This window comes from Falco cherrug, chromosome 2 (assembly GCF_023634085.1).
Source record: "Falco cherrug isolate bFalChe1 chromosome 2, bFalChe1.pri, whole genome shotgun sequence".
NCBI lineage: Eukaryota > Metazoa > Chordata > Aves > Falconiformes > Falconidae > Falco > Falco cherrug.
In genome coordinates this window covers 41,170,446-41,189,418 of record NC_073698.1, presented here as the reverse complement: position 1 = coordinate 41,189,418, position 18,973 = coordinate 41,170,446, and the positions used below count along the sequence as shown (strand labels likewise).

The window sequence follows — 18,973 nt, the reverse complement described above, 5'->3', positions numbered from 1 at the left end:
GTAGGTGAAGACCTACAAGTCAAAAAGAAATTGAGATGATATTCAAGAATCTTTCTGTTTTTCTTGATCATTAGAGAAAGGATAAATAATGAATTAAAAGCAAAACAAGTCCAGCACTAAGAGGCAAGCAGCTTTTTCTGCCACATGATGAACATTTGCTTCATTCATGCATCATAAGTCTGCAGCTTGTTGTCAGTGTTTTCCTTAGTTTTCCAGTACAGAGCCCTGGAGCATACCGACACTACTTGTCCTTACAAGTGTATTGAAATAATGACTTTGATTCGGGTGGAGGTGAATGGAAAAGGGAGGGACTTGTATATTTGTAGTGACTAGATAAGTACTGTTCATGAGCTTGCATTTACTTGCTCTTGCAAAGTTGTTTGTTTTTTTTTCCCAAGGTGTGTTACCCTGTGTGTGCTGCTTTTTACTTTAAACCAGTTAGAGCCATTTACATCACAGGGAATTAATAAGGAAACAGCTCTTGAGGACTTGTGACCGCTTTTCTTTAACACAGAGTAATAAAAAAAACCCCAACAGATCAAAATGGTAGTATTAGCATCACCAAAGTATAAAACAAAATAAAGCACAAAGCAATAATTTATTAGATGTTTGCTCATTAACCATCCTGAACAATAAGAGAGAAGTCTCTTCTTGTAGAGCCTGGGATGTGTGGTACTGGAGGTGTTTTTACCTAAGGAATAATGTTTCAGCATGCCCAGCAGGTGAATTGGTGAGCTTTCTGAGGTGGATGCCTTACACTTGTAGGAGTGATGTTTGCTTTCTACCATTTTTTCTATTTGGGAATGGTTGCAGCTGTTAGCCTTCCTCTAAATTCTGACCCACTCGACAGCTGATATTGCTGCCATGCAAAACTCTAGCTGCACTTTCTTTGTCACAGGTGTTTTGGGCTGGAGTCACCTGGTAGTTCTCATTGACTCTCCCAAGAACTCATTTGCAACACACACAGTCATTTTAGGTACTTGACAGTGATTTGATTGGTTATTATTTTGTTTCAATCAGATCACATATTGCATGTCACAGCAAATTGAAATGATTTCATAAACACCTGGTCCAAATTGTGAATTGTGGTTTTATGAGTTAAATTTAACTCTAAAATATTTTTAACCATGAGTTTTCATTATCTGTCATTGTTTTTCTTCTTGCTGTTTTGTTAACAGGACTTTTTTTTTTTTCTTCCCTTCAGTTTGCTCTGCTGGTTTTTTTTGCAATTCCCATTAAATACATAGAGTTTAAATAGAAATTGAGAAATAAAGATAGCTTGATGTTTATGAATGTTGGGAATCTCAGGTGATAGCCACCTGATTTTTTCATGTGAAATAATTTGTATTTTATTTTACTCTAAAACTTTTAATTGCTAGATTACATGATTTCCAGTGATAAGTGATGAAGGAGGCAGTGGGTCCCACTAGTGGCCATTACCTGCAACTTGTGCCCAGTTTGTGTTCAATCCATTACCAACAAGTGATGTTTTAGGTTCATTTATATTAAAATTATATTTATTATATAAAAATATATATTATTTTATATATATGTACGAAATAAAAATATAAAATTATAATAAAATGTCATTGTATTTCAAAATTTGTAGTCTGGTAAGATATGCTGCTTTAGAGATTGTGAGGATTTACAAAATCTTACGCTTCAAAAATAATGGGAGAAGCTTTCCAGGTTTCTTTTTAAGCAACTCTTTTCAGACAGTAAGCAAACTGCATACATACCAAGAAAGCATGTATAATAGACATCAAGAAAAACCTGGAACATTTCTCTTTTTTCCATCAGATAGTTTGAAAATGTCAAATAAAGGCTATGTTGTTCTTTTCATTTTAACTAGAAAATTCTCAGCAATACCTAGGTAGCAGGAAGAAAATATCCATGGATTGTTATGTTATAGTCACAGTTTCTAGAACCAAACTATAACCAAAATTCACAGCTGCTGTGTCATTTTAAGATTTAGAACTCACTGCGTTTACATTTTAATGATCCATGGCAGCTGTTGATCTGAGTCATTAATGAGATTTTGAAGCATCTGCATTTAAACGTATATTCTGCAAGAGACAAGAGTACGCCTGGAAAATGAGTGTTCTGTCATGGTAATAATAAAAAGTTTTGCATGCTCAAGCTGAGAGGATTCACAAGAGTGAATCTTCTGCTCTACCTTGTAAAAGGTTACACAGTACAAACTTTCTGTTAAATGAGGAGGGGCGGAGGGAGAACTCTTGCTGCGATTTCAAATAGAGCCATTTGGTCTAGAAGCACATGGAAAATGGCCCCTAGGTAAAGGCACCTGCCAGTTCTGTGTGGAGAGTAAAGTAGTAGGAAAGTCTCACCAGTGAAATGTGATTTTGTAGCTCACTCATTCTGACTATTACTTCCTTTGAGGGCTGCAGAGTACCTTCAGAATGACAGATCAAGTACATACAGTGTCACCTAAGCAATGTTTGATGCAATCTCATAGATATTTGGGTATAGTTAAACTCGTATTAAAAACTGCAATTAGTAACCTTCCCAAACAATGTTGAAACTGTAATTCTGTTGCATAAAATTTCCCCTTCTAATTAAGTAGTTTTGTTTTTGGGTTTGGTTTTTTTGTTGTATTGTTTTTTGCTTTTTTGGTTGGTTTTTTAAAATGTTGTACATATTAGTGGGTTTCTGTATCAGTAATAGCTTGCTTACAGGTCAGTAGAGAAAAATACAAATCTTTTTCAAGCGATAGAATGAATTTCTAACAGACTTTGCCATCTTGTACACTGTCTTTCACCTGAAGACTTGTTCTGTCTACTTTACATCCTTGGGAAATTGCTCTGGTTAATTTTTCCTTGCCAATAGGCTAAATTATATTTTCCCAATATAACAAAAAGACAAAACTTTCCAAATCAGAAGTTGGAGAGTATGTGCAAAAGCCCAGAGTGAACCATGATCAAGCTTTCTTGTAGAAGTGCTTTATTGTTGTATTTAGTCCTACTGAACAAGAAATAGGTGCCTCACTGGGTCCCTAGTAAAGCTGTACCTTTTTTAGGTGATTGCTCATTAGTCTAAACAGGCCAATTGCTGTTACAAAGCCCAAAATACTGCCCATTAGGACATGTGAGAAGTAGCTTGGAAGAGGTATAGGAGGATGCTGATGTGTTATTGTTTACAGAATGTTGGGACCAACCTACTGTTTCAAATGTCTTACTTTCATGAAGACTAATGCTGTAAATTGCCCGAGGTGTTAGGTAGGGAACTAGCATACAGCAAAGTAACAAAACAATAAATAGTAGTTTTCTTTCAGACAATATACGCCTGCTACTGATTTCTGGTAAGGCAGAGAGTCACAATCATAACCGCTGCTTCAGAAAAGGTTTGCTAAAACATGTAAAGTCCCAAATAATGGTTGCTTTACAGCTTATTCGTTATTTGGAGTTAATTGTTTTGGAATTTGGCCGGCATGGACAGTTTAGGAACAGATACTACTTCTAATTTGGCCAGAGAAATTAAGGACAATGAGAGATACGGTTGAAAAGAACAACTTTTTTGTATCTTTTTCAAAAATTATCCACTGCTGATTAGTGTTATTTCTTCAGTCCAGTTGTCCTATACAGATCTTTGATTTGACTGAATGCCAACTCTCAGTTATTCAGCATCATTGTCTCGTTTGCAGCGGAGAGCTTATCTTTTGGCTTTTGACATACTATGTTGCAATTGCAGCCTGTGTTAGCTATTAAATCTTGCCACTTGGGCATTGCAGAATTTAATGACTAGTGAAAATGAAGTAATTTTATGCAAGTAACTACAATTGTAGCAGACCCGTTCCTTTGGAGAATTTATGATTATGTGATGGTGCATCTCAGTTCTTTATGAGCTTGGGTAGAGGACAGCATACCTATAGCCTAAATGCACCTTACTTCATCATCCAGATGTTGAAAAACTCAGACTGTAACGTGTTCGAGCCCTTTCCCCATCTCTACTCCTTCATCCCATGTCAGGAGTTCATAGAATCATAGACCCATAGAATTGTTTTAAGTTGGGAAAGACCTTTGAGATCATCAAGTCCTCCAGCCATTAACCTAGCACTGCCGAGTCCACCACTAAACTATGTCCCAAAGTGCCACATCTACCCATCTTTAAATATCTCCAGGGATAGTGACTTCACCACTTCCCTGAGCAGCCTGTTCCAATGCTTGACAACCCTTCCAGTGAAGATTTTTTTCTTACTATCCAATCTAAACCTTCCCTGGTGCAACTTGTGGCTGTCTCCTCTAATCCTATCACTTGTTCCTTGGGAAAAGAGACCAACACCCACCTCGCTACAACCTCCATTCAGGTGGCTGTAGAGAGGAAGAAGATCTTCCCTGAGTCTCCTCTTTTCCAGGCTAAACAACCCCAGTTCCCTCAGCAGCTCCTCATAAGACTTGGTCTTTAGGTACTTCACCAGCTTCACGGCCCTTCTCTGGACACACTCCTGCACCTGAATGTCTTTCTTGTAGTGAGGGGCCCAAAACTGAACACAGGATTCAAAGTCCAGCCTCACCAGTGCCCAGTGTAGAGGGACAGTCACTTTGTCCTGCTGGCCACACTATTTCTGATACAAGCCAGGATGCTATTGGCCTTCTTGGCCAGCTGGGCATACTAATGGCTCGTGTTTAGCCAGCTGTGGACCAGCGCCCCCCAGGTCCTGTTCTGCCAGGCAGCTTTCCAGCCAGTTTTCCCTAAGACTGTAGCGTTGTATGGGGTTGCTGTGTCCCAAGTGCAGGACCTGGCACTTCTCCTTGTTGAACCTCATATAACCGGCCTTAGCCCATTGATCCAGCCTGTCCAGATCCCTCTGCAGAGCCTTCCTGCCCTCCAGAATATCAGTACCCCTGCCCAACTTCACGCCATCTGCAAACTTGATGGGGGTGCACTTGATCCCCTCGTCCAGATCATTAAGATGTTAAAGAGGACTGGTCCCAGTACTGAGCCCTGGGGAACACCACTTGTGACCATCCGCCAACTGGATTTAACACCATTCACTGCCACTCTTTGGGCTCTGCCATCCAGCCAGTTTTTTACTTGGGAAGTCATACACCCATCCAAACCGTGAGCAGCAAATATCCATTTTGTCCAGGAGGATGCTGTGGGAGACAGTGTCAAAGGCTTTATTGAGGTCCAGGTAGACAACATCCACAGCCTTTCCCTCATCCACTAGGTGGGTCACCTTGCCGTAGAAAGAGATCAGGTTAGCCAAGCAGGACCTGCCTTTTGTAAACGCATGCTGGCTGGGCCTGATCACTTGGTTGTCCTGTACGTGCCATGTGATAGCACCAAAGATGGCCTGCTCCATAGTATTCCCTGGCATCGAGATAAGGCTGACAGGCCTGTAGTTCTCTGGATCCTCCTTCCATCTCTTCTTGTAGATGGGCCTCACATTTGCTAACCTCCAGTCAACTAGGACCTCCCCAGGTAGCCAGGACTGTTGATAAATGATGGAAAGTGGCTTGGTGAGATATTCCACAAGCTCCCTCAACACCTGGCGTCATATTGTGAGTATCTAAGTGGTGTAGCAGGTTACTAACCATTTCCCCTTGGATTATGGGGACTTTGTTCTGCCCCCTGTCCCAGTCTTCCAGCTCAGGGGGCTGGGTACCTGAAGAACAACTAGTGTTACTATTAAAGGCTGATGCAAAGAAGGTGTTAAGTGCCACAAGGGTTATGCTGAGAAGCACAGAAACCTCTTGTGATAATGGGGTCCACTTACATCCTCTTCTGGCAAGATAACCAGCTGCTTTCTGCTTTGAGATCTTTTGGAAGAAAAAACTTTAAAACTTAGAATATTTACCTTCCTGGTTAACTAACTACTGACTAAGAACAAAATTACGATTTCAAGCTTCATCCTACAAACACCTTACACATCTAAGTAGCAAGTATCAGGGGATTTATTATATGGATAAGGGTTGCACAACTGGGCCCTTGGACACTTTGGAGTCCTGAGTAGAGGCTGATTTTGAGATGTGAGTAGTTTTGTGGAAGCCATTAAAATTCTGATATTACCTACATTTTAATGTTCATTCCATATCGGACAGTAAATGTAGGCAAAGGAAATAGTAACAGAACATACTCTGTGCAGTAATACCCAGAGTTACATTTATGCCGGGACAGTAGAAACAGAGAATTTGTTATTATCTTTGCTATTGCTGGGACCCTGTGGTTTACTTTAGGATTAAAAAGAGTTAATACATAAACCATATATTTATTGTGAGTATAAGTTACACTTATAAGTATACTTAAGTATTAATTATGTTTTGTTTAGACCTAATATTTATGGTTAAGCTTTTCCAATTGCTTCACCATTGTCATGGAAATGTGGCTTATGTCCTGATGAAAACTACAAAATAAATATGCTGTCCTTTTCCATTGATGTCTTCCAGTCACACCATTCCTGATTGAAATGTCTTACAAAAAGGAGCTTTTAAGCCTTAGGAAAACCAATTCAGAACCATTAAGCATAGTTCAATCTTCTGTACTGAGGAGAAAAAAAAGAAATCACTTCTGGATTGAGCGTAAAGCATGGTGTATGCCAAATCCCAAACAATGTGTAGAGAAAGCTACAAGCAAATGAGAGAGTTCTGCATGTAATTGAATATAATTGCGTATAGTTGCAACAGCAATAGCAATAGCCTTTGTTTCAGTACAGTCAGGAGCATCCCTTTCACCTTTGGTACTGAAGCCTAACTTACAATTGGGTAAGTGACATTTCCAGTTTTGGAAGGTTCAGATTTTAGAAGTGCTGAGTGGGGTCTTGTAACGTTCTGCACATTGACTTTCTTGTCATTGAAAATAGGAATGAATTCGCTTTTCTGTTTTGAAAAGACATTTGCCATAATGGAAACAGAAGTGATAACACTTCTCACTGGTGCTTTTTCCAAAACTCATTCTGAAGTATACAGCGACACCAACCAAAACAGCGTGGCCTTTCTTCAGCTGAGATGCTAAAATTCTATCCCATCTCTATTTCATTCCATGTACATTTCTACCTAATCTAATGGGATCTGAACTTCTAATATGACAAGATTTTTTTAATGGTAAGAGAAGTGTATTTATTTGTCTATACCTGGCACAATGTATATCAAAATAACACATAGCCAATATGAGGTATAGAAAAAAAAGCACAAAATGTTGTTTAGATTTAAAATGCAAAACGAGAAGATAGCATGCATTTGTGTAACATGAATGATGTAATGTTATTGTGGGAAACCTAATTGTGCATAACTGCAACAAAATATTTTATCTTTTATTTTAATAGTTGGCTGACATTTATGCTTCTTTGCTAAGAAAGAGAAAGCAAATTAGTTGGTATAGTTTTCAGTAATTGTGTAGATTTTTCATATGAAAATAATATTTGACTTCAGGCCATGGTTTTTAACTGATGACAAAATTTAGAACAGAGGACTTGAAAAGGTAGGCTAGTGGAGTTAAAAAGATAGCACGATCATCTAGGTGAAATTTTTTCTTGCAAAATAGTGATCATTTAGCTAAATATGCTCTTCCTGATGAGATGTTCTTCTACTTCTTTCACAGTATGAAATACCAAGGAAGAAGCTAACTTGAAACTAAGTAGTTGTTAGTAAAAATAAAATGGCCAAAATGTGGCTGGAAATGCAGTATTTATGCAGCATTAAGGTATATTATTTTCATTTGTGTAGTACTTATTAAGAAAAAATACAATACGCTCTTTACCCAGCAGATGGCTTTCAAATTAAACGTATTTCAGTGTTTCATGATTGTGGAATTGTTATCAATGAGAATTAAGTCTTAATAAAAATTTAAAAGATTGAGAACAATACACATACCATTTATCTTGAGCTCATGTTTGTAAATACTCACAGGCTGGAAACACTTCTCATATTCCTGTAAGACCAACAGTATTCATACTTTTTATTATTTTATGTAACAGATGATCCATTTCTTCCAGGCTTTTCAATTAAATTCCTTGTTGTTGCTAACCAGCTCCTCCTCTTTTGCTATTGAACTTTGTGCTACAACAGCAGATTTATGCCAGAGTGTGGTCAGTGCATGTCCTGTGGTCTGAATTCAGCCTAGAACCAGTCTTGCAGACTAACTGCAAACCCTCAGACATACCTAAACCGTATGGTTTATACCTAAACCGTTGCTAGGTGGATGTCTCAAAAGACAGCACTGATGCAAATTTGTAATCCACATGGTGCTTTGTAACATTGTGGAGGATGTACCAGCTGAAGGTGGGAAAGGTAGAACATAATTTTTTAATGCTAGTTTATTATTTTTTCCTGGAAAAAAGGAATATATAATCATAGGACCATGTCTTGTTAGTGAGGCATGCATCTGAAAGTTGAGAAAAATAAACACTATCAAAGCAGAGGCAGTTTGTAGAACCATAGAACAGCCCAGGTTGGAAGGGACCTCAGAAGATCGTCTGATCCAACCTTTTGTGGAAAAGGAAGCCTTGATGAGATTATGTAGCACCCTACATATGTCCAGTTGCATCTTGAAAACCTACAGTGATGGAAGTTGTGGGGAAGGAGAGGAGACAAAGCAGAACACATTTTTCTTTGTAGCAGATAATCACAGCTTAGCTCAGCTGGGGCTCCCTGTCTTTGCTCAAGTGTTTTCCCCAGGTCAAGTATCTTTGCAGTCTCTCTGCAGTGTCCATTTTGTGAACACCCTCTGGATTCAACTTCTCTTCAAGGTAGTTACAGCCCTCCAGCATTGTGTTCACACAGCTGACCTTCCAAACACAGCTGCTCTATGTGCCCCCACCCCCAATAGCTTCATTTGCTTCCTAGTTACCCTAGTTACCACAGAACTTACCAGGTTTTGTGCTGCATAGGTGTCAGATGAAAGCAATAGTAGCAGTTAATTGAACCTCTATAAAGGTGCTAGTATGGTTTATCTCCCTGCTATGTAGTTTGATAGCTTTTTTTGAATGAGGTCTCTGACAAGTTGGTTGAATCTGAATCTTTGAAAATGGTAGGCGGTTTTAATGCTATATAATTAAGTTGGCTTTTAGTATAATACCAATAATAATAAACAGATTACTACTGTTTTCCTCCAAAACCTCTAACAGATACTTACAATACTTAAAGGTTTTCTCGCCCCGTGCCCCTGCTCCACCCTCCCACCCCCCAGCTTTGTGAATGTAATGAAATAATAACAGTGGGAGGAAGAATTATTTGAGAATACTGTTCAAAATCAATGATCCTGCTTTACCAAGTATCGCTCATACTCTTTTTTTTTTTTGATTCAGTTTTCAGTTAACAGATCTGATTTGAGGAAAAGCTCTTTTATGCTTGTGCCTATCATTATTTACTGAAAGTCTTCATATAGGAAAGAACTAGAGAAAGAAAAGCTAATGAATTTGAAAATAGTGTAAGAACAAAAGGGTAAAGAAGAATACCTTATCTCTGTAAGCAGCAAGACAGGCACAAAGGAGAAAAAAAATGTGTTAAGGGAACTGTTGAGAATATGAAGCATAAGAAGCAAAGTGTCTCTTGTTTGGAGACATTGCATGTGTCTTCCAGCTGCAGGATGTGAAGCAAGATGTCAATAGCATAGCTGGAGGTTAAGGTAGGGCTTGAAGACAATTGGGACACATGGAATCAATTGGTATAGCTGCCACAGCAAAAAATTGGTTCTGCATCTAGAAATTTCACAATTGCTGCAAACACATGCACAGTGCTATATAGCTTACGGTAATGGTTATACTAATTGACAATAGGTGACAAATCCAGTCCGCTAACTGGAATAGAGTGGGGTGGAGTACAGTAGAGCGTAGAACAATTATTCTGCAAAAGGGAAGACCAAAGTCCTAATACACCAGGATTTTGTAGGAAATACTAAGACACTAGGGTGGTACTAGGATAATAGTAAATGGATCAAAATAGTGATTATTACACAGTCTCCCTCCAAACTGCCCAGATGTCTCAAGAGAAAATGCAAACAACACAAGCAAAGCAAAGAACAAAATAATCAAATAGCTAGAGATGGAAGAGTCGACATCCAGGAAACTTTTCTCCAAATTATTTTTAAAAGTACTGTAGTTTAAATCACGAAACATGGCACGTTACCTCTCTTCCAAAACATTGTAACCGTTAGTCTATGTAAGATTCCCAAGAATATCAAGAGCTGTAAGTGCTGAGTCCTTCTTTGAATCTTGGTAAGGTCTTGACATCAGTGACATCCTGTGGCATTGAGTTCCGTAATCTAATTATGCGCTGCATTAAAAAGCATGTCCTTTTATCAGATTTGGAGCTGCTGCTTTTCACTTTCACTTAGTGTCCTTTTGTTCTTGAATTATGGGATGCAGGACTACAGAAGCTCCTGATCTATTTTCCCTTCACCACTTACCATTTTTATACTTTCATCATATCCCTCTTTATTCATCTTTTTTTCTAAGGTTAACAATTCCAATTTTTTTTCAGTCTTTTCATATGAAGGCTTCTCTATATGCCTAATTATTGCAGTCGTTCTTTTCTGAATACCTTCTAATGCAGTAGTATCATTTTTGTGATGGGGTGACCAGTACTCCATACTATTCCAGAGGAAGGAAAATTATTGATTCATATAATGATATTATATTTTCTTTCTTATTCCCCAACTCATTTCTTACGCATCTTAACATTTTACTTGCTTTTTTGACTGCAGCTGCACATCGAGCTGGGCTCTTTATTGAGCTGGCTGTAGTGAGGCCCAGGTGTTTTTCCTAAGTTGCACTCTTAATTGAGATCTGTGGTAAAGCGAATGATTTGTTACATGGCTTGTTTTTTTTCACCAATCTGCATTTAAATAGATGATTTTCACCTCTATTAAGATGGCCCATCCATCTAGCTTGGTCAGTTACCTCTGAAGTTTCCCATCTTCTTCAGACTTGGTTAACAAAATTCTTTGTGTGTTATCTGCAAATTTTGCCATATTGCTGTTCACTCTTTTTTTTCACATTAATTAATACATTTTGAACACCTGGTCCTTGTATGGTGCCTTGAAGCACCCTGCTGTTAACTTTTTTGCTGTAATGAAAATTGACAATATATATGCCTTTTATCATCTTTGAGAAAAGTTTTGCTTCATTTTGCATCCTATCCCAAAATGACTTTAGTCTCTGACTGAGGTGGAAACTGTTAGTCTCTTGAGAGGAACATTGTTCTTGCCACATTTATTCAGTTACTCTAACAAGGTTAAGGGCCTGATACCTTCAAAATAAAGCTAAGTCTTTGAGACACAACTATGCTTTTTGTGACTACAAATATGGAAATTAAGGACAGAAGATGAAACAAGTAGTTAATTCATTCAGCATGTTGGGCAGACACGCACAAAGTTAAGATGGGGGCAAGCTTTTAACATAGCAGATCTTAACACTGCCTTGGTGATAATCTTAAAAACAGCAATATAATCAGTCTAAACAGGCTGTGTGAAAATAAGGGGAAAAAAAGAAACTAGTGGTAAGGTCTAGGCAGCTTTTATTTTTCCAGACTTTCTCTCAAAATCTGATATGAACCAAGATATTTTAAGGTTTGGAATCCCCAAAGTTCTTGTGGAAAAGAGGAAAGGCAAACTTATTTTGAGGCTTTATATGTCCTGACATCCCCTAGGCCTGCTTATTTCCTGGTATCTCTCTCTCTTTCTCTCAAGTGTTCCCAATCCTCTCCCTGAGAGAGTCTATGTCTGCTTCATCAATCCTGACTGCCTACAGTGTGCAACAGACTCCACCACCTTTCTTCACACAGAAGATTGCTTGCACAAAGGAAGGCTCCTCAGACTGCTTGGGATACCTTGCACAGATGCATGCCACTGCCTTGAATTCAGAATGGACACTAAAAGAGATCCTGAACATATTGGTGGAAATGTGATCAGTCACCTGCAACTCAGACTCTACGTGCTTGGTAAAGGAACTGTAAGGACAACTAGAACTTCTTGCGATATTGCCAAAGTTTTATCTGAAGGAAATACAGTATTTTCCATACTGTAGTTCACCCAACCTTAACCAAACTATTTTGGGTGGAAGGGAAGTTGGCAACAGGTATCAAGTCTTTCTTTTCTGAATGAGCCTGTGAAAATGCTAGTAACCTCTCTACAACTCTTGCCAGAGCGTAGTAAGATTTGAAGGCAAAATATGGAATATAATCTATGGCTATCTGTGGACCAATTATACATACATACATAATTAGTTATGCACACATACATATCTGTGTGTATATGAGTATATATACTATATACATCCCTTTTCCTTGAGCAAGCTGTTTTGATATAGTCAAATATAGGATGCTGAATTATAAGACAGTAACAGTAAAACTTGCCACTGTGACCTGTTTTTTCATGTAAAGCAACACAAAAATTATCAGTATAATATAGTATAATCAAAAATGCAAATAGAGTTTCTTATCAGAAGGAAGAATAGGAAGAAGACTTGGTGCTATTCACTGAATTTTGGAAGGTTCTAAAATACCACAGCGCTTGTGCAATGTAAGAAAGTTACAGGGATAGAATATAAATTGCAGTCACACCTGTTAGTGAACATGGTATGTTAATGACACTTTTGCATCAAATATAAGAACAGAAACTGTACTGTGTGCCATTTAGCTAATTTTGAGGGGAGAAAAATGTATACCAAAAATATGAGCTCACTGCAGTAAAAAAATCAAAGCTGAATGCTTTTCACAATATATTTGCAAAATAAGTAGCAACTTAATAAAACGTTAGTCTTTACACTTTGCCAGCTAAAGCTAAGATGACTTGATGTCAAGTGATTGAAGGCTGAGTTTTGCAGAAACAATGCATATGGAAAGCAGTGAAAATACTGTGCCTGCTGCTGGCTTTATACTGAAAATATCCATGCTTTGCATTTGCTGTGGGTTAATATATCTCTTGAAATGTGTGTGTATTTGGATAGTATTAAGAGATAAATACATGCCTTTTTAATGGTGCATTGCCATTTGGGATATCACAGAACACTTTTCAATATCTCTAGGAGACTGTCACTCAATAAATGAAGCCTGTAGCCCACCAATATTCATGTAAACCCACCATGATAAAATGTATCAATAAATAAGCATTAAAACACTGTCTGAAATAAATCCATTTCTGATAATACTCCAATGCAGAATCGGCACCTTTTTTAACAGGATTTTTTTTTTTTGTTCTTTCATTTTTCTCTAGAACCTATATAAAAATTAATGTGAACCAGAAGAAAATTTATCAGTGCTTTTCAGGCAGGCTGCTTGTTTCTCTCCTTTCCTTAAAAGGCTGTGCACCCGCCTGTGTTCCCCAGACTTTAGTAGCATATCAGAATCCATAACAGATGCTGCATTTTTAAAATTAAATGTTTTAATACCTTCCCTCCCTCCATCCTGTTAGTTCCCAGTAATGACTTCTTTTTAGGGGGTAGTATCAATGGTTATTATTTTAATGTACAAGATAATAAGTGAAGCAACACAGAGGGAATAAGCTGTGAAGGGTTATATTGGCTAACATACCTGTTTGTTTGGAAGGTCCTTTTTCATAACCTTAAATCTGTGGAAAAAAAACCTACCAGCTTCAGGTCATGGGAGTTTCTCTAAATATTGGGAGCAGGCTTGGGTGGCATTTTTAGTACCACTGCATTTCAGGTTCATATAAACCCTAAAATCATTATGATTTTTTTTCTTTAGCCTAGGCAAAGTAATAGAATTATGAGGCACAAAAGGTGCTGAATTTTAGCTGCCTTCCCCCTGCTCCCTGCCCCCCAAGTTTCACAGCTACAAAAAAGTTTCTGTGTAAGATCCTTACTCGGCTATCCTGCACTTAATCAAGAACTGGCACAATGTATTTTTGCTGCCCTTACTGAGGATTTACAACATATTTACAATCATAGAGACATAAACATATGCAATTATTCTATTCAGGATTTACAAATTCACTCTAAGGTAAAAAAATGTATCAGTAAAAATCAATAGGAACTTTTTTTTTTTCTTCAGTGGAACTCAGAATTCATCCAAATGTGACAAAGATGTAGTTGAAAGGCTTTTTTCTATGAACATTCTCAAATCACTTGTGATTTCACTTTTTTTTTTTGGATGGCACTCTATTTTTCAAAGACATTGATTTTTTTTTCCTGACACTTTTAATTATATTTGTCTATGTAAGACAAACTGTGATCCTCAAACTACCTAGTCAAAACTCTCAGAGCAGAATTGTATATGGTTCCCAGAAGGAAACAGCTGAAAACACTAAAGCTAGGTAGACAGATACATTAATTATTACATTAACTTCAAGTATTTTTTTTTAATACCGATTCTACTTTTAGAAATGGAGAATCTGTCAAATCAGGAATTTGGCAGGTAATGTACAAAATATCATGCCATTTATCTGTTAGAGAACAAAATACTCTTCTGGCTGAATCTTATTAAAAGAAACTTCTGTGTCTTTGGACTAAAATCCAGAGATTTCACAAGATATGTAGGTCTTGCCTATGCATAAGTTGTGCATATCGTATTCATCCATACTAAGTATTATTTTAAAGTATATTAGTGTATTGTTAGAAACGTGTACATCAGCAGATGTGAATGTTGTCCACTCCTAGACTGGATTGCCTTGTGATAGCATAACTGTCAGAGTGCTTCGTTTTAATTTTCCTAATTGATATGGAACGTAGGGCTGAATCAGTGAAAATATTTAATCTTTCCTATCAAAACTAAATAGCATTTCAATTCTTATGATATATTCCCAAGGTCTTACTGATCATTCATTGTAAAGGCATATCTAACAAGAGCATCATTAAAATTCAAGATATTCTAGTATGAAGATTTAATCTTGTATTTGTCTATGTAGTTTTGTAAAAGGGATGTTGCTCTGTGAATAGTATCTTAAAGGCAAGTCTTCAGTGTGTAACTCCATAGAAGTTAAATGCCTTTTCATTTAATAGCAATGGTAACTGTCATAGCTTCACTCTCTAATTTGTTTTTCATTGTTCATCTCGTTTTTGTTTTATTTCACATATCACTGATTTTGAACAGCGAATCAGATTGGCCTTTAACTTTTAGGTTCCATTTCATATTCCATTGAGCAGATACAACATAGTGCCACTCATGCAATAGTAAGTTAGGGCTACAGGAGGAGGTGGGGAAAAATGGAACCCACAATAGCAAAGTAGTAAAGTTTGTACTGTCATTTTCCTAAAAATGTAAAAATCTATTGGTTCAATTAACTTCTTTTTGATAACTTCAGAAGTATGTGTATATTAAAGGTGCTGGAATTTTTTGTCGCAGGCTTATTTTAGGAGAGTAATTTAAAGATGTAGAGTACAGGCAGAGGTATTGATAATAGTGTCAATGTTACGTCATAGCATGCTATTGGACAATATATATTTTCTTAGGAAAAGGAGAAAAAAAATGCCATAGTACTTAATTTGCAAATGAGATGACTGGTAAAGAAACATTTTAATTATGTGGCTAACTGTAAAAGAAGAATTTTAATGAAGCAGTAGTTAATTTGCATGCAGATGTCTCTGAACTGCCTTGTAAATTTTAGCCAAATGTTTGAAGTTTGTCCATAACATTAACTGAGAAATGTGGTTTAAAACAGGGTGTTATGTAAGTTCTTCCCACGTCCCAGGAACTGGTAAATCCAAGTAGCCCTATCATGACTGTCAGCCTGTATGCCTTTATACAGATTCAATTTAAAATACTTCTTGTACTTAAAACCTGCTTGGACAGATCTTGCATCTTTCCATACCCTTGTGGTTCTCCCTAGATTGTCAGTTCCTACATATCACTGTGGTGGAAAGCATATCTAATTAGGAAGGCAAAACAATGTTGTGTGGAGTAAAAGCAGTACTACTCATTTTAATTAAACTTCGGATACATAGGGATTATTAGTAATTGCTATATGTACATTTTTTTATAAATGTAAAGAACCATGGATAGAAATGCCTTATTTCTTTCAAAATCATTCTTTGTATACCTATGTTAACTAAACGTTTTCCTCTACACCTAAAATAGATTTGTGGTCTCCATATTTATTGTCTGAGAGATCATCAACATATCTCCTATTAATGGAACTCCAAGATAAAGCTTAATGTTATAATATAATCCAGGGGTCCTCAAACTTTTTAACCAGGGGGCCGGCGCGCGGATGAAGTGGCAGGCAGTCATCTGCGGCTGCTTGGCTTCCCCCCCCAACCCCTGCGGGGGGGTGGGGTGGGGGTGGCGGGGGTGTTGAGGACCCTGGGGGGTCGTATCCAGCCCATGGGCCGTAGTTTGAGGACCCCTGATGTAATTCCATATTCTTTTTCCTACCATTAGTACACAGCACACTGCCTTTTTATGCTGTGGACAGTCCACATTCAACTACATATTGTTTTCATCTTACCTCTGTAAGTTTTGTCTAATGAATACAAAATGCATTCATTTTCCAACTGAGACAGAAAAAAAATACTTCCTTTTTTTCTGTCCTTCATTACCTTATCACATTTACCATTCTTTAATTAAATGCATTGATAGTTGATACATGTGTTGATCAAGCCTTTTATTATGGCATGGCTAAGGGGAGGCTTTCAGAAGCTAGTCTTGAATATGATGAAGCTTTCAATATGATGAATTAGGATGCATAATTTATGGCTGACATAATTAGTGTGATACGGGGAAACAAACAGTTCTAATGTTAAATCCTGATATAAAAGGAACTTTGTAAATGCTTAGATCACTTAAGTTGTGTAAGAGAGATGATAAACTAAACAAAACCAACGATGAACCAGGAAATCATTCAGACATTTACAGTATAAGCTTTTCTGTGTCCCAAAAGATCAAAAGAAAAGTATGTCAGTGGTGCACTTACCTGTTTCTCACCTTGAGACTTACCAAAGTAGTTGTCAGTGGAAGATCTGTGTTGAGCCAATCAGGAATCCAGTGTTAAGCAAAATGTATGATCTTTGTCCCCTTGGTAACAGTGTGTCTAGCACAACACAAAATGTGTTGCTCTAATTGTTGCCCTAATTGACACCTTTGTTGACAGTCTTAGAAGAAAGGTCAAGATGTGGTTAGGCATGGGACTCATGTACTGTCTTACAGCTGCAGCCTCCTTGGCTGAATGCTGCAATTTATTGAGCAGCCATGTGCTCTTTAAATTCTACTAATGTTTTAGCAAATTCCATGGGTAAATATCATATTCATTTAATCTTTTCTTTTTTCTTTTATGATTTCCTACGAGTAGTGTGCTTACTGTGTTAAATCAGTGTGAGAGAAAATGAAAGGAGGTACTGAGCTAGTGAAAATACATCTGCAACCCGAACACTTTGTAACTTCTCTTACTGTTGACAGGCAGTGTTTTATACAGCAGAATATTAACACCACCTAGGCCAAGCTACTTTGGGTATTTGAAGAAAGTACATATTAGAACATCTAAGTTTAAATTTTTCTATTCCATATATAGTCATATTCTGTGAGGTAGCCACTCCTAGAGGGTGATTCAGAGCCCTAAATTAGTTGACTAAAGTTAGACAGTGTGAATGCCTCCCACAATAGCAATATGTTGCAGAGGGACAGAAAGGAGACAAGTGAAGGGAGAAAGGGGGAAGAGAGTGATAGGGACTATGAATGATGTAAGTCTATAGTGAACTTTAGAAATGGTTAGAAATGAGTAGAAGTTTTCGGACAAAAGGGAGATCTGTTTGCTTGGTATAGCACATACTACAAACTGAGTAGCTTTTTCATAGGTAACTGTTACAATAGTGCTGATATGACACCTTCAACTGTGACTATCCATATATTTATTTATCTGTACTACAGTTGTTCTTGGAGTCCTTAGTCAATAATGGAGGACTAAAGTACATATATGAATAACTCCTGCTTCAAAGAGCTTACAAGAAAAATAGAATTCATAGGCAAAGAATAGGAAGGCAAAGAGAAGGAAGAAGAATGAAATCACCTGCCCAAAGTCACCAAGGTTAATAATTCTTTTTTTGCTATAAAATGGACTATAATCCATAATCTCCGCAATTTCCATGTGTGAAAGCATTTGTAATACACACAACTTTTTGGAATTTGTTTGAAAAACATTTGCCTTCAGTAAAAAGCAAGTTTCTATACTCAGGAGTAATGGCACCACGGTAAACAGTCTCATTTATGTTCATAAGGGTTGGGCAGAGCTCTTGAAAATGTAGTTCTTTCACAGTATTTATGGCTCTTCTGTTTTTGATTAAAATAATTAATTTGGGTCGTAGGCACCTTTTTAAAGAGAAATCAAGAATTCTGCATTCATCTGTCTGTACATTTATTAGCTCATTAGTCACTGTAGAAGTGGATGGCAAATCTCAATTTTTCATTTTCAGAACCAAAGGTTACTAAAGGACAGACATCCTCCATGTCACAGACTTTTGATTTTTTAATTTGTATTTAAAATCCTTTTAGAAGTCTTTTGACATTTAATAGTATTGCCAAGGAGCTTTCTAGCCATGCATGGACATAATATGCACACACATACTAATGGTTTGTATCTATCCATTTACCTATCTACCTATCCATCTGTATGTTATGTAGGATAAAAACAATTGATATATAATCATCTGTTGAGATCCATGTATCTCTGAGAAATTTTCTGTTACATATTGTCATTATTGTGCACCTTATAAAAAACATATTGTGGTTTGGGGAGAGATGAGAAGCAAATTCCTCTGTTAAAACAGACAGAGCCCTTATTTCACTTGCTGTTCTCTTTGATGGACTTCCACTTTGCTGGCTCACTGCAAATTGGCTCAGTTGATGAAGTTTTGAAATTTCATACCCTTAGTTTTGGTAAAGCTAATATGTGAGTCATAGGTTGTAGTTTCAGGGCTTCCCATTTGTAAGTACTGATAGTACAGATGGCCTGATACCAACCTGTTCTAGTGGCTAATTTACAAAAGTACACTATATTGGAGCAGAGCAATACATTCTTGACAGTGTGTGGATTTCCTAAATTGCATCATATTTTAGATTGTGGTTTAGATTTG

At 37.3% G+C, this 18,973-nt stretch overlaps 1 protein-coding gene across 1 annotated transcript in view; it reads left to right on the top strand.

The window, feature by feature from the left end:
• PCDH9 (protocadherin 9) overlaps positions 1 to 13,101 on the top strand; it is a 182,492-nt gene extending 169,391 nt beyond the window's left edge. Inside the window, exon 3 of the mRNA XM_055702564.1 lies at positions 11,644 to 13,101. Within this exon, the coding sequence (XP_055558539.1) occupies positions 11,644 to 11,664 (21 nt within the window). The 3' untranslated portion in view covers positions 11,665 to 13,101. The remainder of the gene's footprint in view (positions 1 to 11,643) is intronic.
• The last annotated feature ends 5,872 nt before the right edge of the window (positions 13,102 to 18,973 follow it).